Genomic DNA, 24,928 nt, shown 5'->3' with positions numbered 1-24,928 from the left:
TCCTTAGGGAGTGTCTGGGTGGGGCTCTGAACTTCTGGCCTCCAACTTCTTGAAGGATCTCTCTCCTTCCTGGGAGCCGGGAGTCTAGCAGTATGGGGTTCAGCAGGCCCCCCGCCGTGCCGGAGGCCTTCTTAACCAGGCCTAGAGGGGGTGCGGGACTTGGGTAACCCCAGCACCCCTCTACCGCCTTGCTCCAGATCTCCAGGGCTTCCCCAGGCTACATGCCTGGGCAAGCCGGTGAGTTGGGCCCCTTGGTGGAGCTTGAAGATACCCTGGGCTTTCCCCCTTTATCCATTCAGCTCCTTAGGGAGGGTCTGGGTGGGACTCTGAACTTCTGGCCTCCCAGCTTCTTGAAATCACTGGAAATCTCTTTCCAGTCTATATTTTCAAGGATACATTAATAGTACTCACTATCATTGAATTATGTTTTTATTTATGCAGAATGTCCATTTTGTACTCTGCCCTTTTGTATACCCCTACAAAAGATCATTTTTCTCTTTAACTTCCTTAACCCCTATCATCATTATTCCCCATTTACTCTTTCTAACTTAAGTACTGTAGAGTCCTAAGTCACAGACCGAAGTGGTGCCCTGGAGTTAACACCCACCCCAACTATTCCAAAAGGCATAAAAAGGCCACTTATGTCTTTTCAACATTTTATGGGTGTTTTCTTTGACGGCTATAACTTTTGCTGAATATTTTCTTATACAGTGACGATCCCCCTCCCCCTTTTTTTTATCTTCTCTTTGTGAACTGCTCAATATGGAATTTGGTGTGAAAGAATCCCTCAGTTTAATGCTTATGCTTGAACCAAGTCATGGGTATTGTTGGAAATGTTCTTACTCCCCCATATACTCTGATATGCCATGTGGCTTTATTTCTTGTTTGCTTAGGCACACTAAAATGGGAAAATACTATACATACCAATAAGTTCTTATCTAATAGAGATGGGAACACACAAATCTTGTAGTGCAATGAGACCTTAAACCCTGAACATTGACATAAAGACCTGGCACAGGCCTCAGAAGAATGGGCATTCTCCATTCACCCCTGATCTAGAGAAGACATCTACAAAACATCCAAGGTTGTCTATAATATCACCTAGAGGCATTCCTCTACCAGGGAAGACCGTACAGCTGCTCTGACATCGATCTACTCAAAAGAGACTTCCCTTAACACTGAGAAGACTTAATAAGAACAATGACCTGCTTACTGGAAAGGGCTTGCTATATTGCCCCTTAATTGTGAGGTGAAACTAGAAGATACTCCACACCAGCCTGACTTCAATGTAGGATGTGCAGATTCCAGGATCTTTAATACAGAAACCTGATGCCAACAATAGGACTACTGAAAAATAAAACTGTATTGGCACTACAGACAATGACTTGGATTGAATAAACTAGTTTGCTTGGAGCCTACAGTTGGTCTTATGCCAGGAAACTTCAGGGGTAGTGGTCTCCTTGTATTTAGACTAAGGCTATTCCTTTCTATGACCACCATATTTTGGTGGGCCTATGCAAACAAGATTTGCCACTCTAACACCGTTTTACTGTGTCCTTTTGACTAACCCTTAAAAAAAAACCTCTTAAACTTTTGATGTTAACTTAAACTAATATGTATGTGCATGAATATATAAAAATACTATGCCTTCAAAAAAATGCTCCACACCACTAATCATTATGGAGATGCAAATCAAAACAACTATGAGGTACCATCTCATGCCACAGAGATTGTGCTCATCACAAAGAAAGAGAAAAAGCGTGATGGCAGAGATGTGGAGGAAAAGAAACTTATCCACTGCTGGTGGGAATGCCATCTAATCTAACCTTTATGGAATGCGATATGGAGATTCCTCCAAAAACTGGAAATTGAGCTCCCATACGATCCAGCTATACCACTCCTAGGGATATACCCTAGGAGCACAAAAATACAATACAAAATTTCTTCCTCACACCTATATCAATTTCAGCACTATTTACAATAGCCAGATTCTGGAAAGAATCAAGATGCCCTTCAACAGATGATTGGCTAAAGAAAATGGTACATATGCACAATGTAATATTATGCAGCTGTCAGGAGATATGAACTCATGAAATTTTCCTATATATGGATGTACATGGAATCTATTATGCTGAGTGAAATAAGTCAGAGGGAGAGAGATAGAATCAGAATAATCTCACACATCTATGGGTTTTAAGAAAAATGAAAGACATCTTTGCAATAATTCTCAGAGATAAAAGAGAGGAGGACTGGAAGGTCCAGCTCACCACAAAGAATGATGAGTGAAGTTATAGAAATAACTACATTGATATCTATCATAACAATGTGAATGAAAGAGGGAAGTAGAAAGCTTGTCTAGAGTACAGGCACGGGGTGGGGAGGAGGGAGATTTGGGACATTGGCTATAGGAATGTTGCACTTGCACTGGTGAAGGGGGTGTTCTTTACATCACCAATGTCCCATTAACAAACAACTTTAAGAAGTTTGTGAGGTAAGACTTTTAAGGCACATTAAAAATATGCATGTGTTTGCAACACATTAGAGAAGTGGGACTCAAAAACCATATCTTAGAGGAATATTATAAAGTTATTTATTTTTATAGAGTTGTAGATACCTGTCTAATAAATCAGTGGTAAAACCACAAATCTTCAGAACTCTTCTGAATCCCCCACTTGATTTCTCCCCTCCCCCATACTCAAATCCTACTTAAATGTATTTTCTGTGGGGGATATGAGATGAGGATTCAAAATTCGTTATCTTCAAATGTTTGGAACGGATTTTTGACTAAAGGTCTCTTTGTCTGGAAAAAGATGAAACACATTAAGGAAGTTAAGTACCATAAATTCAAAGAGAAATTTGAGAAGAGAAGATAGTGTTGAGTTCCTTGTGTCAGAGAGATTTTGTCCCAATGATTGAGTAAAGGTGACTGTGTTTGGAGTGGGTTGTTCAAATTTGATCTGCTGCAAGGAGTCCAAGTAGTGGTATAAACCAAAAGTAATATAACACTTGATGCATGAATAAAAGAGTGTGGATTGAATTTGCAGATGGTATATATAAATATCCTAATTTAGGGGATGTCAGAGTAATGTTACTTTATGTAACAGGAGATGGTTTCTGTTTTAAAGACTAGAGAAATGTAGATTATGTAGTTGAAACAAATTAGTGATTTACATGTCATGCTTTGAACTATTGTAATCCTTTTTTATTAGAAAAAGAATAATTGGAAGATTTGGGGTCAGAGCAATATCATATCTGGTAGAGCATTTGCCTTGCATGTAGCCAATCCAGGTTCAATCCCTGTTATTATGCCATATTATCTACTAACCTTGCCAGGAGTTATTTATTTTTATTTTTTTAATAAATCTTTATTTAAGCACCGTGATTAACAAGCATGTTTGTAGTTGGGTTTCAGTCACAAGTATAACCATTTATCTGAGATAAAAATGTATATTGCTATGCAGTTGAACTCTAAATAATACATTGCTTTTATTTGACTTTTTTATTGAGTAGGTCTTAGTAGAATGAAACATCTGGTGGACTGTTCTCTTAAAAAAAAAAAAAGAGAGATAATGAGACTGGAGTGACAGCACCATGGGTAGTGCATTTGCCTTGCATCTGGCCAACGTGGGTTCAATCCCTGGCATCCCATATGGTCCCTAAGTGCAGCGGCAGTAGTAACCCATGAGCTCCAGCGGGTGTGGCCCTAAAACCAAAAGAATAAAGAAAATGATAAGTGCAAAATTCATGTAAAACAATTTTGATAAATTGCAGGTCAATATAAACTGAAAATTGAATTCATGAATATGAGGGGCATCATTCTGTTGAACAGATCTTAGAGTTCATAGAGGATCTTGAGAATCCTTCAGTTATCTCCTTCACACCAACCACTTTTAATGAACTAGTTAAAGAAAGAAAACATGACGAAGACTGCTTGGTTGATTTTTATTCTCCTTGGTGGCAGCCATGTCAACTCTTAATGCCATAATGGAAAAGAACGTCCCGGACATTAACTGGACTGATTATTGTGGACAGTATAAACTGCCCAAAAGTATTCTTTTTGTTCCCAAGGAGATGTTTGGAGATACCCTGAGATAAGATTTTATCCCCCCAAAAATCAAATAAGAATGATCAGTATCATAGTTACAGCAGTTAGAATAGGGATGCTTATTCCCTGATAATCCAGAGTCTTGGGTTTTTACCACAAGCATCAGTAGATTTAACACCTTCAACTTTCAATGAAAAGGTTTTACAAGGGAAAACATTGGGTGATTGATTTTTATGCTCCTTGGTGTGGACCTTGCCAAAATTTTGCTCTAGAATTTGAGCTTTTGGTTAAGATGATTAAAGGAAAAGTCAAAGCTAGAGAAGTAGACTGTCATGCTCATGTTCAGATGCGTCAGAAAGCTGGTAACAGCCTACTCAACTGTTAGCTTTTACTCTTATGAGGACAGAAAGAACAATATTTGGGGAGAGCACATGATAGCAGAGATGCAAAAGAGATTGCTGCCTTAATATATGAAAAACTGAAGAATCTTAAAGATCATGAAAAGAGAAATAATGATGAACTTTAATGAAGTTAAAGTTGAAGAAAGATTGAAAAGAAATCCTCACAAATTACATCAGAAGATAATCTTCAGAATGTTTCTAAGTTCTTGATGAAAGAATAAGTGAATATTATCTTGGACTTTACTTGCACTGTTTGAATTCTGTACTACAGTACTATAAATGAAGGGTCTGTATACTTTTCTGTAAAAGATGAGATCATAAAAATTTATTTTGTTTCTGGCAAAAAAAGAAAAAGAAATAGAAGAGACCACAAATACCTAAAGCCATATTTAAAAATAAGAAATGCAGAGGTATCTCATTACCTAATTTGAAGCTGTATAGTGATTGGAGCTATAGTGATTAAAACTGTCTGGTGGTACTGGAATAAAAGTGGACTGTCTGATAAATGGGTCAGAATTGATACCTAAGGACAAAAGCACAAATATATGGATGGTTAAATGTTTTTAATTTAAAGACAGTTTAAAAAGTTTGTACTACAGTAATCTTTTTTCACAGATAAAGTTGTTCATGATTGAGTTACAGTCATACAGAGAAAAACAACCTTCACTAGTATGATTTTCCTACCACCAATGTCAGTAGTTTTGCTCTTATCCTCCTAATGCCCTCTTCCCTCCTATACACCCCTGCCTGTGCATTCTCTCTCTCTCTCTCTCTCTCTCTCTCTCTCTCTCTCTCTCTCTCTCTCTCTCTCTCTCTCTCTCTCTCTCTCTCTCTCTCTCTCGTCAGTAGTTTCCCTCTCATCCTCCTAATGCCCTCTTCCCTCCCATACACTCCTGCCTGTGCATTCTCTCTCTCTCTTTGTCTGTCTGTCTGTCTGTCTGTCTGTCTGTCTGTCTGTCTGTCTGTCTCTCATCTTTAAATACCCTTTGAATTTCTGCAGTATCTGTAGTGACTTCCCACTTTTCATTTCTAATTTGGTTTATTAAGTTTCTCTCCCTTTCTTTGTGAGTCTTGCTCTAGTGGTTTATCATCTTGTTTATTTTTTTCAAAGAACCAACTATTGCTTTCATTTATCTTTCAGATGGTTTTTTTTTTGGGGGGGGAGGGTCCAGTTCATTGATTTCTCCTCTAAACATTGTTACTTTCTTCCTTCTTTCCTTCTATTTTGGGTTCCTTTTGTTGATCAATTTTGTAATTTTTTAAGCTGTGCCATTAAGTTGTTTATGTAAGCTCTGCCTTCCTTTCTTGCAAAACTATACATTTTTCTCTCTCTCCTTTTTTTGTTTGTTTGTTTGTTTTTGGATCACACCCAGCAGTGCTCAGGGGTTACTCCTGGCTCTATGCTTAGAAATCACCCTTGGCAGGCACAGGGACCATATGGGATGCCAGGATTTGAACCAACGTCCTTCAGCATGAAAGGCAAATGCCTTACCTCCATGCTATCTCTCCGGCCCCACATTTTTCTCTTAATACGGCTTTTGCTGTGTTCCACAAATTCTGATAATTCATGTCTTCATTTTTCACTTATTTCCAGGAATCTGTTAATTTCCTCTTTGATTTTGTTTTTAACCCACTTGCTGTTTAGAAGTGGGTTGTATAAATTCCAGTTGTTAGGGCCAGAGCGGTGGCGCAAGTAGTAGGGCATTTGCCTTGCACATGCTAACCTAGGATGGACCACGGTTCAATCCCCTGGCATCCCATATGGTCCCCCAAACCAGAAGCAATTTCTGAGCGCACAGCCAGGAATAACCCCTGAGCATCACCGGGTGTGGCTCAAAAACAAAACAAAAAACAAAACCAATTTTCAGTTGCTAATGTTTTTTCTCTGTGTCTGTAATTCACTTCTAATTTCAGTGCATGATGATCTGAGAAGGTGGTTGATACAATTTGTATCCTTTTGCTTTTATGGAGGTATGGTTTGTGACATAACATGTGGTTTATCTTAGAGAATATCCTATGTGCTTTGGAAAAAATGTGTATTTGGGATGGGAAGTCATATGTGTGTATTTACATATATACATATATATACTTAACCACACTCTTCCATTTCTTCCTTCAGAGCCAGTATATCTTTGTTGAGTTTTAGCTTTTTTGACCTATCAAGGGGTGACGGTGTTGTTTAAGTTTCCCCTATTATTGTGCTTTTATTGATGTCTTTCTTTAAATCTGTCAGCAGTAGTTTTAACTATTTTGCTGGCCCCTCAATTGGTTGCATATATTTTTAGGATTGTGGTTTTTTTCTGTTTTACATATTCCTTGATTATTAAGAAATGTCTATCATTGTCTCATATAACCTTTTTAAGTTAAGAATCTATGTTGTCTGCTATTAGTATAACCACCCCAGCATTTTTTAGGGAGGTGTTTGCTTGTCTACATTTGCTCTGACTTTTCAAATGTGTTTCTTGCAGCAAAAAGTTGAATTCAGCTTTCTGATTAATTTTGCCATTCTGTGCCTCATGCATTTAGTCCATTGATGTTAAGAGAGATTATTGTGTGGGATCGAGTGTTATCTTATTGTAAGAATTTGGTATGTTTGTTGCATCGGCTTTGCCTTAAGTAGATCCCTCAGATATTCTTCTAATGCTGGTTTTGAGTCTTTAAAGTTTCTGAGCTGTTGTTTATCCAAAATCTGGCTGGGTGAAATATTCTTGGCAAAACATTCATTTTGTAGAGTTTTGTCACTATTCTACAACTGCCTTTGTGCCTTGAGATTTGCTTATGATACGTCTGTAAATCTTAAGGATGCCTCTTTGTATGTAATTTCCTCTTTAGATATTACCACTTTCAATATTCTATCTATGATTTTCCTCATTGTGAATCATATGTGATTTGGGCTGCTTTTCTTTGGATATCTTTTAACTGGTACTCTTTGGATATCCAGGATGTGCTTGCATGTACACTTTAGTTCTGGCAGGGAAAAAATGTCTTGTAGAAGCTATTGATATTAGCAATTTAACTTACTGGTACACTTAATTCTTTTCACTTCCACAGTAATTACTTGATTAAAAGTTGAAATACCAGTTTTATGATAGCTGTGAGGCTCAAATTAGAGATAAGATTAATAAATAACCATCATATAGACTACTGTGAGAACTTTGGATATGAGGTTTTTATCTTTGGTATTCTGTTTCAGCACCTACTATAGTATCTAAACTGGGTTCAAAATTGTGCAGAGTATGAAAATTCACCCTTTGTGCAAACTAAGAATTTATCTACCAGGACTTCATGAGTGCTCATAGAGAAATGAAGACTGTAGCAAAGACAGCAGCATTTTCTTAGGCCAGGTCTCTGCATCCCTGTTCTCAGTAAATATAATGAAGGCCTGGTACTTCTACCATATACATTGGGTTATGTTAGAGGATAGTAAACCTGAATTATTTATATTGTATGATGTCCTTTATATTATTCAGTTTCAGTAATTTTTTTCTAAACTTTCTTGAATAAAGGCCATTGTTTTTATCTGCTTGTCAAATGTTCAGTAAACTGAGATTCTCAGGAAATTCTCTCAATGACATAGCAGGTGTCCAAATGAATAAATAAGGGGCCAGAGCTGTGGAGCTGTGGCACAGCAGTAGGGTGTTTGCCTTGCACATGCTAACCTATAACGGACCGTGGTTCGATTCCCCAGTGTTCCATTTGGTCCCCCAACCCAGAGCGATTTCTGAGCATATAGCCAGAAGTAACCCTTGAGTATCACCGAGTGTGACCCCAAAACAAACAAACAAACAGAAATAAAGAATAAATAAAATATGTCTACAGGCTATAATGACTTTTCCCCCATTGTCAAATACTCATTTTTTTAATAAAATATTGGTGTGCATTTATCTCCAATAACATTTCTTTTAAAAATATCCAAATAGGCAATAATTCTTTCAATGCTTTGATAGTGTATTCATGTAATCATCTTTCAGTAACTTTTGCCTAATTAGATACCTTGGTTCTTAATTTTCATTTTGCTGGAAAATAAAATCACTGCAAATTCATGATAGAAACAATACTGAGAAAATGCATAATATGCATTCAAAATATTGAGAAACATCTCTGAATGAATTTAAGTACTTTTATTTCTTTGAAGAGATTTTTTTTTCTATTATGAAAAGATATGCATGGAAATTTTTCATTGCCATTTTTCAGTGGCTCCTGTATAGTGAGCTCTATCCTTTTTGTGATTGAAAAGATATTTCTATCCTTATTTTGGGGGGAGCTACTTCATCTATGCTCAGAACTTATTCTGGACTCTACACTTGGGAATCAGTCCTCCTGGTTGGGGGACAGAATGAAGTGTCAGGGATTCAACCCAGGTCTCCTGTTTAAGGAGACCTGCCCACTGTCCTCTGTATTCTCTCTACCCTACTTATTGTACTCGCTCTCTAGCACAATATGTCTTTTGGGGTTTGAGATTGGCACACCCTCCTATGTTTAGGGAGGATTACTCTTACAATGGTCCTAAGGATTAATCCTGTTAATGCTCAGGGGACCTTCAGAGACCAGCATTAAACGTAAAGTCCAGGAATTAAACTTGGGTTTTGTGCATGCAGAGTAGGCTCTGTGACCTCTACAGCATATCTTGAAAAGCAAAGAAACTAATAAACAAACAGTACTGTCCACATACTTGAAGCAACAGTTCGTTATAATGTATGCCACATTGGAGTTCACATCTTTAGATGTCATCTGTGAATGCTGCTTCTTAGTTGTTTTATTTTGTTTAGTTTTGGTATACTTGCTTATAAATGCTGATATAAGTGTGGATCAAACATTCCATTTGACTTCCACAAAGTCCATATGTAGACCCCCTTTTTTAGGAGACTCTATCTGTGGCCCCAAACCTCCACTTTTAGCAGGAAGCAGCCAGATGATTTTCTCACCTTTATTCCTCTGCCACATTTGGGAACCATTTGCTGAAGAGGAGAGTATGATTATAAGGGATAAGAACAGATATGGAAATATTAGAGATAGGATCCTTTACAAAAGAAATCACCTCATAAGGGGCTAGGTACCCTGTTACCCTTGATGACCTAGGACCTGCTGGATCCAGACACCAGAAGTTAATCATCTCAGCATCATCTCTTCATTGTAAAGGCCCACATTCTTGGAACATAATAAATGTTTACCCACCCATCTTCCTTAAAAGGGTATGAAAGGCCTCTGCCATAATCTGGCCCCTTTTTATAATGTGGAGCTTCCCAGCCTTAACTTTTCCTTTCTTTCCCTAAATAAAGTTGTTTCTGAATTTTACTAGAATATTAAAATCAAAACAAACAAACAAACAAAAAAAAACCTTGTTTATTTTTCCAACGTATCTTCAAGAATATTCAAGCATTGAAAAGAATGTATATTCTGGTGCTTTGGGATGGGATGCCCTGTACTTGTCATTAAGTCTATCTCATTTTTTTTTTATTAAAGAACATTGTTGTTTTGGTTTTTTGGGGGGGGTACTTTTTCTCTGATCTGTTGACTATTAGGTGTTAAATACCCCTACAATATTTAAAACTCCCTACATTCTGGTAGTACCATATTGGATCTATTTATATTAACAAATGTTTTCCCATTGTATTGATCCTTTAATCCTTTTCTGTCTCTCGTTACTTTTTTCTGTTGTGAGTCTTTTTATTTGACAAAAATGCTTTTATAACATATTATAATATATAATATAACTACATATTATATATTTTATATATAACATATATATTTAATATATTTTAAAATATATTCAATTAATATATTAAATATAATCAATATTATATCAAATCTAACAATATTTAATATAATAAATAATATAATACAATAATAAATAATATATGAACATATTATCTATAATATAAAATATATATAATATAAAAATATATAATATGTTATATATTATTATATAATATATTATTTATTATATTAAATATATATGAGTATTGATTTTTATGTTAAATATTATATATTAAATTCAATATATTATATATTAAATTATATATGAATATATTAGTATTATTTATACTAATCATTTATATATGGTAATTATAATATATAATATGACTCTAAATCCTCAAGACAGTAATTCCTGTCTTAAATTGCCCCCCACGAGTGGTTTTAGGCATCATTTCTTATTTTTTGCTTCAACTCTATAATTGTTTTTATAAATATTCTCTACATATTCTCCCATTTTTTTTGAGTTTTTGCATTCCAAACTCTCCACTGCACTATATTTTTGTTTTTATTTCATCTGACTGATCTGTTTTTTTGGCTTGGTGAGTGTAGGTCATACATATTGGGTGACTATTAGTATATGATTGTTGGTGCCATGTTATCTTTTGTTTTCTGATTCTTGTCTTTCTGCTTACCATATTTTCTGGCGTATAAGATGACTTTTGGAACAAAAAAAATAAACCAAAAATCGGGGGTTGTCTTATACGCCAAGTATATCCCGAAAAATGTTGCAATATGCCGCTAGACGAAAATTGTCTGAATATTGCCACAAAACGAATTTTCCAACTCGATCCTGCACCAATCACTGCCAGGCTGCTCGGCCTGCCTCTCTAACTCAGCCAACCCAAGCAGCCTTTTTATGCATGCAAATTATACAGTGTTCTATACCCGAATCTACACTGTAAAAAGCCTACTCAGATTGACCAGAGTCAGAGGACATCTATTACAGTATAACCTTTGGACCTTAGCTTGTTGTGATTGGCTCACTGTGGAAGATACAGTTGCAGCACAGGAACATTCTGTCTTTTTTTTTTTTTTTTAATATGGAACGCTTCACGAATTTGCGTGTCATCCTTGCGCAGGGGCCATGCTAATCTTCTCTGTATCGTTCCAATTTTAGTATATGTGCTGCCGAAGCGAGCACACGAACATTCTGTCGTATACAGTAAATATAGGCCTAAACCTATATAAAACCTATATGTAAAATCAGGGGGTCGTCTTATACTCCCGGTCGTCTTATACGCCGGAAAATACGGTACTTTCTTGTTCAATATTTCTGTGTGTGTGAACTTTTTTTTATCAGATTCCTTTGTACATTTCTTGTATGTAAGGTCTTGGGATAGTGAATTCATTCAGTTTTTCTTATATTCATTATTCATTTTTCTCATATTTTAAAAAAGGTTGTTTCATAAAGTATTCTTTACTGGCAGTTTTTAAAGGTTTTTTTTTTTGTTTGTTTTTTGTTTTTGTTTTTGTTTTTTATGTTTGGGTCACACCCAGCAGTGCTCAGGGGTTACTCCTGGCTCCATGCTCAGAAATCACTCCTTGGCAGGCTCAGGGGACCATATGGGATGCCGGGATATGAACCATTGACCTTCTGCATGAAAGGCAAATGCCTTACCTCCATGCTATCTCTCTGGCCCCAAAGTATTTTGAAAAGTATCTTTTATCTTTCTCTTGAACTATTGAGAATTCTACACATTGTCATATAAGAGTACATAAATATATGTATTTTCTAGACACCTTTAATGTTTTTTTTTAGAGCTCGTATTAGTGTCACTAATTTGTATTTTACTCTCAATCTGTGAATTAAGATATCAAGGTGCTCTGTTAGCTTCATAGTCTTAAATAATGAATTTCTCCCCTAGATTTAAAAAGATACAGGTATTTTTCTCTTGAATAAATTTTGCTTCTTTCTCCCTTTATTTTCACAGGCACCGAGTATCTTTATGTGCCTTTTCCTAATGTAGGTGGAAAACTTACATAGATGTTTTTCATTTAAACAAAATTCATTTAAACAAAATTATATATCTCTGCTCTTCCACCTGAATCATTTTTAGGTTTTTTTTTTTGGTTTTTGGGTCACACCCGGCGGTGCTCAGGGGTTACTCCTGGCTGTCTGCTCAGAAACAGCTCCTGGCAGGCACTGGGGACCATATGGGACACCGGGATTCGAACCAACCACCTTTGGTCCTGGATCGGCTGCTTGCAAGGCAAACGCCGCTGTGCTATCTCTCCAGGCCCCATTTTTAGGTTCTTAAGCTTATTGATTTATTCTTCATTATGTCTATATTTCTGTAGCTTTTTTTATGTACTTTTGGTCTTATTTATTGAGTTCCCTATATATCTTGAATTTGTTAAGTTTCTTGCTTAAATCATTTTTCTTGTCTTTATTAATTTTATTTTGAGGCTCCATGAGTTGCTTTTCTGAATTTTATTTTGTCTCTGAATATAGTTACTTTAAATTTGGTTTCTTAAGTTTTATTCCTTGTGATGACATGCTAACTGAAGGCCTGACATTATCTAGTGACATGTTTTTGTCACTCCTTTCTAATTATTTAAATCTTAGATACTTAGTGATCAGCTGACAGCCTTTTCCCCCTAGCAGGTGTTATAACTGTATATATTATGTATATGTTTATTTATATATGTATGTTACTACTAGCAATTTCAGTTGTTCCACATAAGTGTACTTTATCCCAGGTTACCAGACTGCTGTAGTGTTGATAGAAAAGCCAGGCACTAACTGTCATGATTATGCTGTTCCAGACCTGATTGGACTGTTTGACAGTTATGCTCCTAAAGTTTGGGTTTTCCAGATCCATTAGTTAACTGTTTGCATTCTTCAGGGTGCTAATAGATTGCAGGGTGGGAATATAATCTAAAGTGCTTTCTTTGTTGCTCTTCATTCTAGGGCCCTTGCTCATGTGCTTGAATTTAAAGTGGACTTGGGTTTCTAACAAAGATGTGGATTTCCCCCAGGGCCTTTGGGCTATTTATAACATCTCCACTTCCTAACCCCAGAACATCATCTCCACAGTTTCCCTCTCTGCCAACCTTCATTTATATAGTTGTCTAATTTTGTCAATGGACCTAGCTACTGCATCTGTGGTGTTCTGTATGTTGAGTTGAAAAGCCCTGCTCAATCTTATTCCATGCTGTTGGAGTCCTCAATGGTGTGCTCTGATTTCCCAGTTTTTCTTTTCAAGAGAGAGAATAATGCAAGGAATGTCCTGTACTACCATCTTGGTAGTGTTCTATTATAATACTTTTATAAAGCATTTGCTACTGCTGCCCATATCAGAAAATGTTAAGAAAATAGGGTGCAGGAAACATCTCTATGGCCATTGATTTTTGCATGTTAATTTTGTAGCCTGCCACTTTACTTATGAATCTATTGTTTCTAGAAGTTTTTTAGTAGAGTTCTTAGGATTTTCTGTATATAATATCATGTCATCTGCTTGACTTCTTCCTTTCCTATCTGGATGCACTTAATATCTTTTTCTTGCCTAACTGCTATGGCAAGAACTTCTAATACTATGTTGAATAGAAATGGTGAAAGGGGGCAACCTTGTGTGGCCTCCCTTCACCTCCTTTTTCTCTAATAGACATCACACTGTGAAATTATTTTCATCCTCTGTAGAATTTTTGAGTAATGTTTCATATTTCCTCTTCATTTTAAAAACATACTGCATGTGGAAAATAAGATTATTAGTTGTATTTGTTTTTTTAATTCTGCAGTAAACGTCCTTCGTGAGACAAATATTTCTTTTATAAAATGTATTTATTCATCATTAAAATAAAGTTAATGATCCCTAGTGCCTCTACACCAGTGGTGCTGGGGAGCGGTATATTGTGGACATGGATCAAACTGGGATTGACATATTCAAGGCACCATCTTGTTTGTACTGTCTCTTTGATCCTTGTTTGTTATTTTTCTCCTTTAACTCACCTTTGACCTAAAGTTGTTGTATTTGAATAGTTATTTTTTGTTTGTTTCTTTTGTTTTTGGGCCACACCCACTGATGCTTAGGGGTTACTCCTGGCTATGCACTCAGAAATTGCTCTTGGCTTGGGGGACCATATGGGACTCCGGGGATTGAACCGTGGTCTGTCCTAAGGTCAGCCGCATGCAAGGCAAACACCCTACCACTGTGCCATTGCTCTGGCCCCTTGAGTAGTTACTTTTTCAGAGGAAAAAGTTGGGGTTTTTTGTTTCGTTTTGTTTTGTTTTTGTTTTTGCTTTGGAAAAGTGCTCAAGACTGATTTTAGGGATTAAACCCAGCCCTCACACATACAACTGCTTTACCACTATGCCATATTTTCAGTCCTAAGGAAGAGCATTAAACAGCTGCAGGAGTGGAGTGGAGGAATTGTGTACTTGGATTTTTTGACAACTTAAAATTTCAAGATACATAACTCTGCTTTACTCAGTCTGTGACATATGTAAAACAAAGTTAATAAGGAAAAGACCAGAGAAGTAGGGGTGAGGTTCTTGTCTTGCATATATTTGGCCCCAGTTCAATCCCTAGGACTGGATATTGTCTTCTGAACAGTTTGTAATGGCTCCTAAACTAACAAGAAGTTATTAAGGAAATTTGACATAATTCTAACAAATGTTTTATAAATATCATAGTGTAGATGTGTACTCTTATGCATATATGAAGAAAGCTTAATTTTATTTTTGGAGTTCTTTTTCTCCAAAGTTGTAATTTACATATTATCACATTAGCATCACTGATGTTTACCAGTAATCAATTGCAAATTATTTTGCAATTTGCATATCTAATGAGCTAAAAATGTCAGAATTCCTTGAAAGATAATGAATTTGTTTATAAAACACCAATAACTTAAAATACTTAAATATTTCTTAATTTTTCTCCAACAATTCAAGAAAAGTCATTAAGTAAAATAGGCAGGGTCTGGGATTAGTTGATATCTATGTACTAATATACATAAAGGATTCAATTATATATACATACAGGATTCAGTTAAAAGTGATATTTATGAATTTTGGGCCATATGTTAATCTGTAAAGTAATCAGTAAAAATGCTGTTTTAAGTACAACTGTCAGTCTTATAAAATTACATTTCCAGATGGACAGTATATATTTCTCTCAAAAGATGTAAGTCATATTCAATGAGGATGGCAGAAATTTGAGATTTTATGTTCATTTCTTATTGTTACAAACACTTTAATTTTCTGAAAAGGGAAATTAATATTTCTCCAAAATTTTATTTCTCCTTATTTAAGTTTATCTCTTAATTATAGCTATTTTACTCTGTTCAATAAACAAGTCAGATACATAATTTATTTATTTGATGGGATGACGGGTGAAACTTTACAAATTTCAACTGGCATGACATTCTGCTGATAAGAATGAGGGTTTGCACTGTTCTGAAGAGATTACATGAAATAGAATTGGAAAGCAAATCGTATTTACAAAAGATAGGATGATGTTCCTAATAGGTGCTCAAAATAAACTGTTTTCTCTCATTTTCTGCTGAGCTTTACTAGAAAAAACTTCATTTCAAAAATAAGTACAAATCTGATTCAAGGTAAAAGCATTGCCTTTCTACAGATATTCATCAGAGGGTTTATATTAAATTTTCCTGATGAACACACATCTGTATTTTATGCTCTATCTCTACAAACTGGCAGTAGTAGAAAATAAGAATCTAGTCAATTTGATTGCTTCATGTACCAACCATTTACATGATTTATATCTTTGATTTTTGAAGAGATGTTGTCATTTGATATTTGACAATAACTTGTCAAAGTCCTAATATTAGAATAGTTTTTCTTATTGTCAAGGTAAAGATAATGAAATTCAGTTGGTAGGTGAAAAAAGATCATTCACTATCTCTTGCCATCTGTCATTTAATGGTGACCTAAACAGCCACCGTATAATGTCAAAATTATCACAGCATTCAGACTGCAGAAGGTACAATGTGCTACATAATTTAGTTCATATCCTGTCTGGAATGAAAATTCTATAAAGGACAACAACTGTGAGCTAAAGTGGTTTAATTAATATCTAATTTTTTTCTCTTTCTTCCATTTTAGATTCTGGATTTAGTAAAAGGAACACATTACCAGGTAGCTTGTCAGAAGTACTTTGAGATGATACATAACGTAAGTACATTTTTCAGCTGTCTCAGATGCACTTCTGGCCAACCAGTTCGATACCAGGGCCTAAGGATGCTGTGCAATGGGGGTGGGTGGCTGGGGATAAAATCAAGGCCAATTCTCACATAATACCTAACCCATATCCAAACCCTCTTGGCTCTCCCCGGAGTCTTGGATTTGAATCTGACTCAAATAATTCATTTAGAGCATATGAGCCTAAACCTGACTGACTGAGCTGCTCTATAAAATATGGCAATGCCTGTGTAATGATGAGTGTTGAGGACTTAGCATTTTCCTAACCTTCATAGTTTAAAAAACTGAGGACTAGCAATTTTTTATCACATGCCCAATGTACCATTTTGTTGTGGATCTAGTGCTCACACAGTATCATCCATATGTTTTTGGAAATTTCAACTTTAAAAATAATTGATATCCAACTCCCTTAAACAGACATGTGTTGAAATTATATTTCAACATTATAACATTCAAGGACTTTATATTTGTAAAAATATTATTAAAAACAATTTTTATAAAATATAAAGGCTAAAGACCATTAAAATATGAAAAACAAATCCTTACTAGTTTTATCAGAATAGGAATTTTACCAGATAACAGATACTTCTTTAACATCAATTTTTTATTTTGTTTTGGTTTAGTTTGGGGGCCAGGTGTTCCTCCTGGCTCTCTGCTCAGAAATCACTCCTGGCAGGCTCTGGGAACTATATAGGATGCTGAAATCAAAACCAGTTGGCAGTGTGCTAGGGAGACACTCCACCCACTGTCCTATCACTCTGGCCCAAACAGTTTTTACAAAATTGTTCATAATTGAGTGTCAGTTATACAATAAACACACCCTTTACCTTTCCACATTGCCTATCACCAATGTCACCAGTTTTCCTCCCACCATCTCCCTGCCTGCCTCTGGGGCAAGCATTTTACTTCTCTCTGTGTTTCTCTGTGTCTCTCTGTGTCTCTCTGTGTCTCTCTCTCTCTCTCTCTCTCTCTCTCTCTCTCTTTCTCTTTCTCTCTCTCTCTCTCTCTCTCTCTCTCTCTCTCTCTCCTTTTTTCTTTTTGACACTGTGTTTTGTACCATTGTTAATGAAGTGGTACCATGATGTCACTTTATTCCCTTTCAGCACCAAATTCTTGTCCAAAGTGATTAATTCCAACTATCATGACCACTTTTCTAACCTAATTACATCCCACCCCCATTTGTGGCAAACTTTAATTTTATGTATGTTCCTAAGAACTTTACAAAGTGATGCAGTCTTTTTTGTTCTCAAATATGCTTTTTTAGTATATTTCCTATTGATTGTTCTTATATGCATATTACTTTTTCTAACTTAAAACAAAACATGGTTTCTGGTTAATGTAAATATAGAAAAGACATGTCTAAATCCTATATAAAGGATAGTTTTAACTTTAAGCATATATAAATTAATGAAATAGAAAGGCTGTTTCATTAGCTGTCTTATTACAGATCTTTAAATGTGATTGCCTCTTTATTAATTTTTTCTTATTTAATTTAAAAATAGAGTGTATGCAAAGCACCTCTCCATTAACAAAGTGCAAACCACAATTCAAAAAAGAAAGACAGATGGGGGGGGAGAGAGTGAGAGAGAACTTGCCTGCCTGCCCTAGAGCAAGGTAGGAGCTGGGGTAGGGGTGGGATGGGTGGAAAACAGGAGACATTGGTGGCAGGAAGGATGCACTGATGATGGTTGATGGTGTATATTGTATGACTGAAACCCAACAATGAACAGTTTTATAACCACATTACTTAAATAAAGCAAATCTAAAAAAAAAATAGAATGTACTTTTATTGTCAGGTTTCTTCTGGTCCCACCCTGCATTTGTTTTCCTTAAGACTTTGTGATCGGGCCGGAGAGATAGCACAGCGGCATTTGCCTTGCAAGCAGCCGATCCAAGACCAAAGGTGGTTGGTTTGAATCCCCGAAACCCATATGGTCCCCTGTGCCTGCCAGGAGCTATTTCCGAGTAGACAGCCAGGAGTAACCCCTGAGCACCACTGGGTGTGACCCAAAAACCAAAAAAAAAAAAAAAAAAAAAAAAAAAGACTTTGTTATCAAACTCATTTCAGCTAAAGTTTTGAAAATGAACCTGTTAATTGATTCCATTTACAGCAGTACTCTGTTGATTCCATATGGCCTTTTTGGTAATGCCAGCTGCCTCATTATAAGCTGTCATTGCAAAATCTCTTGATTAAAACCTTTATATCCCATTGGTAAAAATAATTGCTTAAATCCTATTGCTTTCATTCCTTCAAAATATACATTCCTTGCGACAGATATGAGGCCTTTATTTATGTGAAGGTCATTGTGCATAATGTGTTGATTTTCAAGGAAATGTTTAAGAGTTCTTCACATGGTAGCTGTCAAATGCTAGCCTTCTCAAAATTATTTTTTATTCAGTATTTTTAGGGAACTTGTTTTATGCTACAATGTTTTTATCTTTCGGCAAATTTCTTAATACAAATGGAGCTATTACACCTTATAGATTAACCTTTTAAAGCATAATTTAAAAAGATTTTTAATAAGTAGATTTATTTAACCAAAAATGTTAACATAGTGCAATGTTATCTTGTCTACAATAAGTTTTTTGAGACAAAAATAATTATGATTACATTAGGTACTGAATTTTTCTAGATTCTTTCTTCCAAGTAGCTGAGCATAATTTTACCTTCACTAATTAAGAATCTCTAGAAATCTTATTAAAAGTGTATCACACATTTTCCTGTAACCATAGATATACCAAATAGAGCAAAGAGTTTTTCTAATAGATTATTGTCATTATTATGAATACCAGTTTGAACACTGGACTAGAAGCCACCATCATCTCGCACGAGGATGACTGCAGTGGCTTCCCAGGATCTACAACATGTGCCCATTTCACTCTTCTCTCCTTTCAACAGCAACTATGGTGATCTTTAAAATAGAGAAAATTAACTTACTTTCTAAAAAAAAATCTTAAAAAGTTACCTTGGTCCAGAGAGCTAATACAATAGGTAAGGAACTTGCCTTGAATGCAGCTTTCCTGGGTTCAAATATGGTTCCGAAATGGTCTTCTGAGCATTTTCAGGTGTGCCCTAAAACAAAAGGGCTCTTAGGATAAAATCCAAAGCTTATTACTTAGCCTTACAGATAGGTAGCCATTGTTAGTCCTCTCAACCAAATATACTGATCTTATTTCTAATGCTTTAAAGTATCTTGGGACAAAATGAAAGTGCTTCTCAGAAATACCCTTTCCAGTACTTTACAATATGTACAGAACTTAATGAATTATCACCCACAAAGAAAATCCTTATTTTAATGTAAATGAAATATAAACAGGATCAAGAAGAGAAACAAAAGATTTACAGCAGATAAAATGGTGAGAACTCTTAACTATTTACGATTTCCAAATATAGACTAAAACAAATTAACTACTCCTTTTTGGAAGATATTTTTGTATATGTTTTGATGGTGGTATTTATTTTAATTAATAATAATAACAACTACCAATTCTGTAGTTCCCTTATTTTTTCTAATTTGATTTTGAAGTAAAATCTCTTTTCATTCTATTGTATATTCCTCACATTTCCATCTCTTCAGTCACCAAAACTGTTACCAAAAAGAAAACTCCTTAGTATTATTTTTCTGAACAAGATGAAGGAAAACTGAATGGCAGCTATATATACATGATTTTAACAAAAAATAACAGTCTGAAACACTCACAAAAATGCAATCCAATAATTTATAATTTTATCATGTTATTATGCAACTTAATAAACCCACAAATTAAGTAAAATTAACTTGTCAAAATAAATGTAGAAAGGGCAGTTGCAGAGAGAGAAACATAACATTACGCAGAACAATAAAATAGGCCTTCGTTTCATGTCAACACTAGTTTGGATTTTTTCAGAGAGGAAAGAAGCTTAATGATATATATTCAGCAATATGATCTTTCTTCTGATCCTTGTAGGAATTCAGCTTTTATAAGTGACTTTCCTTTTTATATCAGTAGATCTCATAAAAACAACTACTTTTTTTTTTTCGGAGAAACTCAAATATATTTGGGGGATAAATAGCCACTCAAATATCACTGATGTCAAGCAAGATGAAAGATGTTTTAGAATTTTTTAAATAATATTTTAAAATAAGTCAAAATGAAAATACAACCAACCCAAATTTGTCAGACTAAGAGCTGTATGGAGGACATTTCTTTGTGAAATAAAATAATTTTATTGAGAGAGTAGACACTCTTGGTAACATGGGAATTTTTTTTAGCTTCAGTCAAATAATTTATTTGATTATAAGTGAACATATATTGATAGCTATCCTATTTTCTGCAAATAAGTAAGCTTTGAGTATATAATGTAAAACAACAAACTCAATGAAATAAAGTGTAATGAATAAAAACATTAGCTTTCTTTAACAATGACATTATTAATAAAAACTTATATTGACATGACCTAACAATGGGATAATAGGAGATATATAACCTACTCTAAAAACTAAGACATATTTTGGAATTTTTTTAATAGAGATAAAGAACTAAGGAAGAAAAGCCAACAGTAAAAGAAATTAATTTACCGTGACTTTCTTTTTATGATGCTCTTTCTGGGCAGCGTGCTGTATAGAGAAATAACAAGGATGCAGCAAGCCCAGAAATGGACTATATCATAAAGCAAAGGAAAAACTTGCTTTTAGTGAAGTAGGAAGACTCCCAGATAAAGTGCCCTGAAAACAAGTATTGCTGTTACCAAGTCATCAGGGTGTCATATGAACCCACTCTGGAGAAATTTGATGCTGGTCAGCAGTAGGGCTGTCCCTGGTAGAAGACCAGTTCCAGGTGCTGGTGTAAAAAACGTGCTGGTCCCATAGATGGGATCCAAGGTTCAGAGTGAATGGCTAATGTCCGATCTCCTGGACCCTAAGCCTAATCACTATGCAAGTGTTCAGGGTATAAGGCCCCACTGCAATATAAAATTTATGTGTTCTATTCTTATTAGATAAGAACTTGTTTCCACATGTAAGATTTCACCATTTTAATGTGCCTATGCAAAAAGGAACAATACCACATGGTACTACTGGTGCATATGGTGTAGAAATAACAAGCCACACAAACCCAATATCCTGGTTCTAACATGAACTAAGAGCACCAAAGAGTTATCAAGTAGAATTTTTACTAAATAGATCAAGAAAGAAAGAAAGAAAGAAAGAAAGAAAGAAAGAAAGAAAGAAAGAAAGAGAGAGAGAGAGAGAGAGAGAGAGAGAGAGAGAGAGAGAAAGAAAGAAAGAAAGAAAGAAAGAAAGAAAGAAAGAAAGAAAGAAAGAAAGAAAGAAAAGAAAAGAATGGGAAAAGCTGCCTCTACATAATAAGATAGATGAAAAGAATTATACTTATTAAGGAAATATGTCCAAAGAAATATTCGAAGGAGATATATATATATATATATATATATATATATATATATATATATATATATATATACATACCTTTTAGTCTTCTGAAATAGTCGGAACAGGGGGGTTAAAAGGGATAAAATCTAGAGCACAGCTTCAGACTGCAACATGGCCTTGTGGAATCTGAAAAATGGCTCCCAGCAGTCACATACCAGGAAATGTACATTCTGGAGCTGAGGGCTTCTCAGAAACTGAATCTGGTAGCAAGCATAGTCCTTAGTGAAGGGAGGTGGGGGTAAGGGGCCGCTGAAAGCAACTCAGCAGCAGTGGCAGTGGCATCTTCTTGGGCTGAGGCAAGGTGGGGCTAGGAATCTGTCTTTTCACTTAGGGAGCTGGTTGGCAGCTGGCTGGGGTTGAGGGAATGTTCCAGTTTCTGAAGAGTTAAGAACTGAGGGTAAAAAGAGTTAAAGGGGCGAGGTAACAGGTCTGAGGAGAAAGAGTGAAAAACTAGAAAAGGATTTGTAAGGTAGTAAGCAAAGGGGATGAAGGGGAAGGGTCATATATAACAGGAGACAGACAATATACAACATAGACATTATGTATATTACAGATGGATATTAAACAAACATGGATGTGGCCAACACATCATACACTCATGCAGACACAGAGACACTGAGGATTATACATAGGTTACAGTTGAAAAGCTGGCCTAGATTTAATGGGTCAGAATGCTTAAAAATGTATAGCTGGCAAGTCAGATGGACAAGTTTTCCATTTTCTAGGTCAATCATTATTGATGAGGTAAATTTTAAGCGATAAGGTAATGAGCACTGTAAGAGGAGTCTGCACCATGAAAAGTCATGTAGTTTTGAGCATCCTGGTTTCTTTCCTGAAAGCAAACTAAAATCATTAACATTATGGTATAATGGTAAACTACCTACAACTTAAAACAGAGTATAATAACATTCAATGAGTAAGCTCTGTAGCAGGAGTTTATATCATGCAGTTGCATACTACATTGCTATCTTGGATATAAACATTCAGTTATATTAGCAGGCATAATTCAGTAGAAAAATAATTCAGTAGATTAGAATTTTTGTTGTGACATTATCTTAATGAACAGTATCTTCTGAGTCTAATAGTATTGCACTGTGGAAGTAGAGTGACCAAACCTATATCTTCAAGTACCACTGTGGACAGAAAGATCAAGTAGTTATAGACATAGTACAATTAAGACATTAATACTTCTTATAGCAATCACTGTAGTGGGAGTCTATTGCTTCCAAATGCATTCTGCATCAGTTTCTTTGGATAAAAGCACTAGAACATTATTTTAGACAACATTTTGCTAGCTCTATGTTTGGTGCATAGATGTTGATGAGAGTTAGCACTTCTTGGTCTATTTTTCCTCGGATCAATAAGTGGTGACCATCTTTGTCTTTAAGTACTTTCTTGAGGTTGAACCTAGTTTGGTTTGATATGAGTATGGCTGTTCCACTTTTGTTTGTTTGTTTGTTTTCCAGTAGCTTGTATAATCATTTTCTATCCTTTTACTCTGAGCCTGTGTCTATCCTGAACTTTTTTGTTTGTTTTTGTTTTGGGGTCACACCCAGCGGCATTCAGGGGTTACTCCTGGCTCTGCTCAGTAATTTCTCCTGGCATATGGGATGCCAGATTCGAACCACTGTCCTTCTGCATGCAAGGCAAACGCCCGACCTTCATGCTCTCTCTCTGGCCCTATCCTGAACTTTTAATTTTAAGTGTGTTTCCTGCAGACAGCAGATATCTGCATTTTGTTCCCTGACACATCCTGCTACTATGTACCTTTTGATGGAAGATTTTAGTCCATTGACATTTAAGAAAACTATTGACAGAAAGAGCTGTTGTGCCATTATATTGAGTGGGGTTGTTGTTACAATTAGGGATTTTGTTTGTGTAATTGTTCTTTGAGTAGTTCAGTTAGGGTCAGTTACATTTTTTCCAGTGGTTTCTCTACTTTCTCTTTTGACTTCTTTATCACTGCTGGCTTGCAATTTGTCTTCAAGTTCATCTATGCAATTCTCCACCTGTGTGATTCTATTATGGCTTGCTAACATGTTTTTTAGTTTTCAGTTTCATTTTTGGATTCTATAATCTTCTGAAAGAGTTCTTCTTTGAGTTGGTTGAATTGTTTATCTGAAGATTTCTTAATTTTGCAGGCTAGTGACTTCTTGATTTCCATTGCTAAACCATTTATTTTAGGTCCTCATCTATAAAGTTCAGGTGTTTGGGTGGACTTGGAGATTTGCCAGGATTTCTCTCTATTCCCCACTGTTGGTATCTTCTTTAGCTTCCCCATTGATCTTTGCATTTAGTGGTTTGGAATGCTGGAGTATCAGGTGTTTACAAAGGTGATCTATTAAATTTCTTGTATGAAATGTGGCTCAAGGTATATCTTGATCCAAGTTAAAATGACTTCATGCAGATTCACTAGTATCCACATGGTTTGGGGGAAGATGGGAGGATTTCTATAATGGCACTGGACCCCAGCAGGAGACTGAGGGAAGGGTGCAAAGGAGACCCCGTTCACACTTGGTGGAGGGGATTAAGACCAGAGTTTTCATGTTCCCAGACACAGAGCTGACTATCCCCATGGGCAAATGATCAGTAATGGTGCTGGGACCCAGAAGGAGACTGGGGAAAGACTCAAGACAGCCCCATTTTCTTTTTTGTGGAAGGATTAAGATGTGAGGACCCCTATTGTCTTCCAGACACAAACCTGGCTGGGTAGGCCATCAGCAGTGGCACCAGAACCCAGAAGGAGCCAAGGCCTCATTCTTTCTTATTCAACTGCTTTAAAAAAAAAAAAATCCACATTATGGCCAAGTTATCAGAAAACTCTCTGTCCTTACATAAAACACTTAAAATAGATTCCAGAACAACCAAATTATTTCGTTTTATGCCCATTTTTTAATTAATACATGATCAAATACTGGGTTCTATGATTAAATAGCAATTTCCTAATATGAACAAGAAATTCAACTTAAAGAATTCCAAATTCTTTTATATTTTTTGACCTTCATGTCTTGAGCTGGACCTTCCAGTCTTCCTCTCTCTTGTCTCTGAGAATCATTGCGTAAATGTCTTTTATTTTTTTCAAAACCCATAGATGAGTAAGACCATTCTGTGTCTATCTCTCTCCCTCTGACTTACT

The 24,928-nt window shown here is 35.7% G+C and overlaps 1 protein-coding gene and 1 non-coding gene across 2 annotated transcripts in view; one reads left to right on the top strand and one right to left on the bottom strand.

Annotated features, from left to right (window-relative positions):
- The window catches only part of PRIM2 (DNA primase subunit 2), a 244,655-nt gene that overhangs the window by 216,331 nt on the left and 3,396 nt on the right, over positions 1-24,928 (top strand). The window contains exon 13 of the mRNA XM_049777644.1: positions 16,268-16,336. Coding sequence (XP_049633601.1) covers positions 16,268-16,336 — 69 coding nt within the window. The remainder of the gene's footprint in view (positions 1-16,267; positions 16,337-24,928) is intronic.
- LOC126015067 (U6 spliceosomal RNA) lies at positions 11,238-11,344 on the bottom strand. Its single transcript, XR_007497968.1, has one exon. It is a non-coding gene; the product is annotated as a U6 spliceosomal RNA (small nuclear RNA).

This window comes from Suncus etruscus, chromosome 7 (assembly GCF_024139225.1).
Source record: "Suncus etruscus isolate mSunEtr1 chromosome 7, mSunEtr1.pri.cur, whole genome shotgun sequence".
In the NCBI taxonomy this organism is placed as follows: domain Eukaryota; kingdom Metazoa; phylum Chordata; class Mammalia; order Eulipotyphla; family Soricidae; genus Suncus; species Suncus etruscus.
The sequence above is the reverse complement of the archived record's forward strand: the minus strand, read 5'-3'. Positions and strand labels throughout refer to the sequence as shown.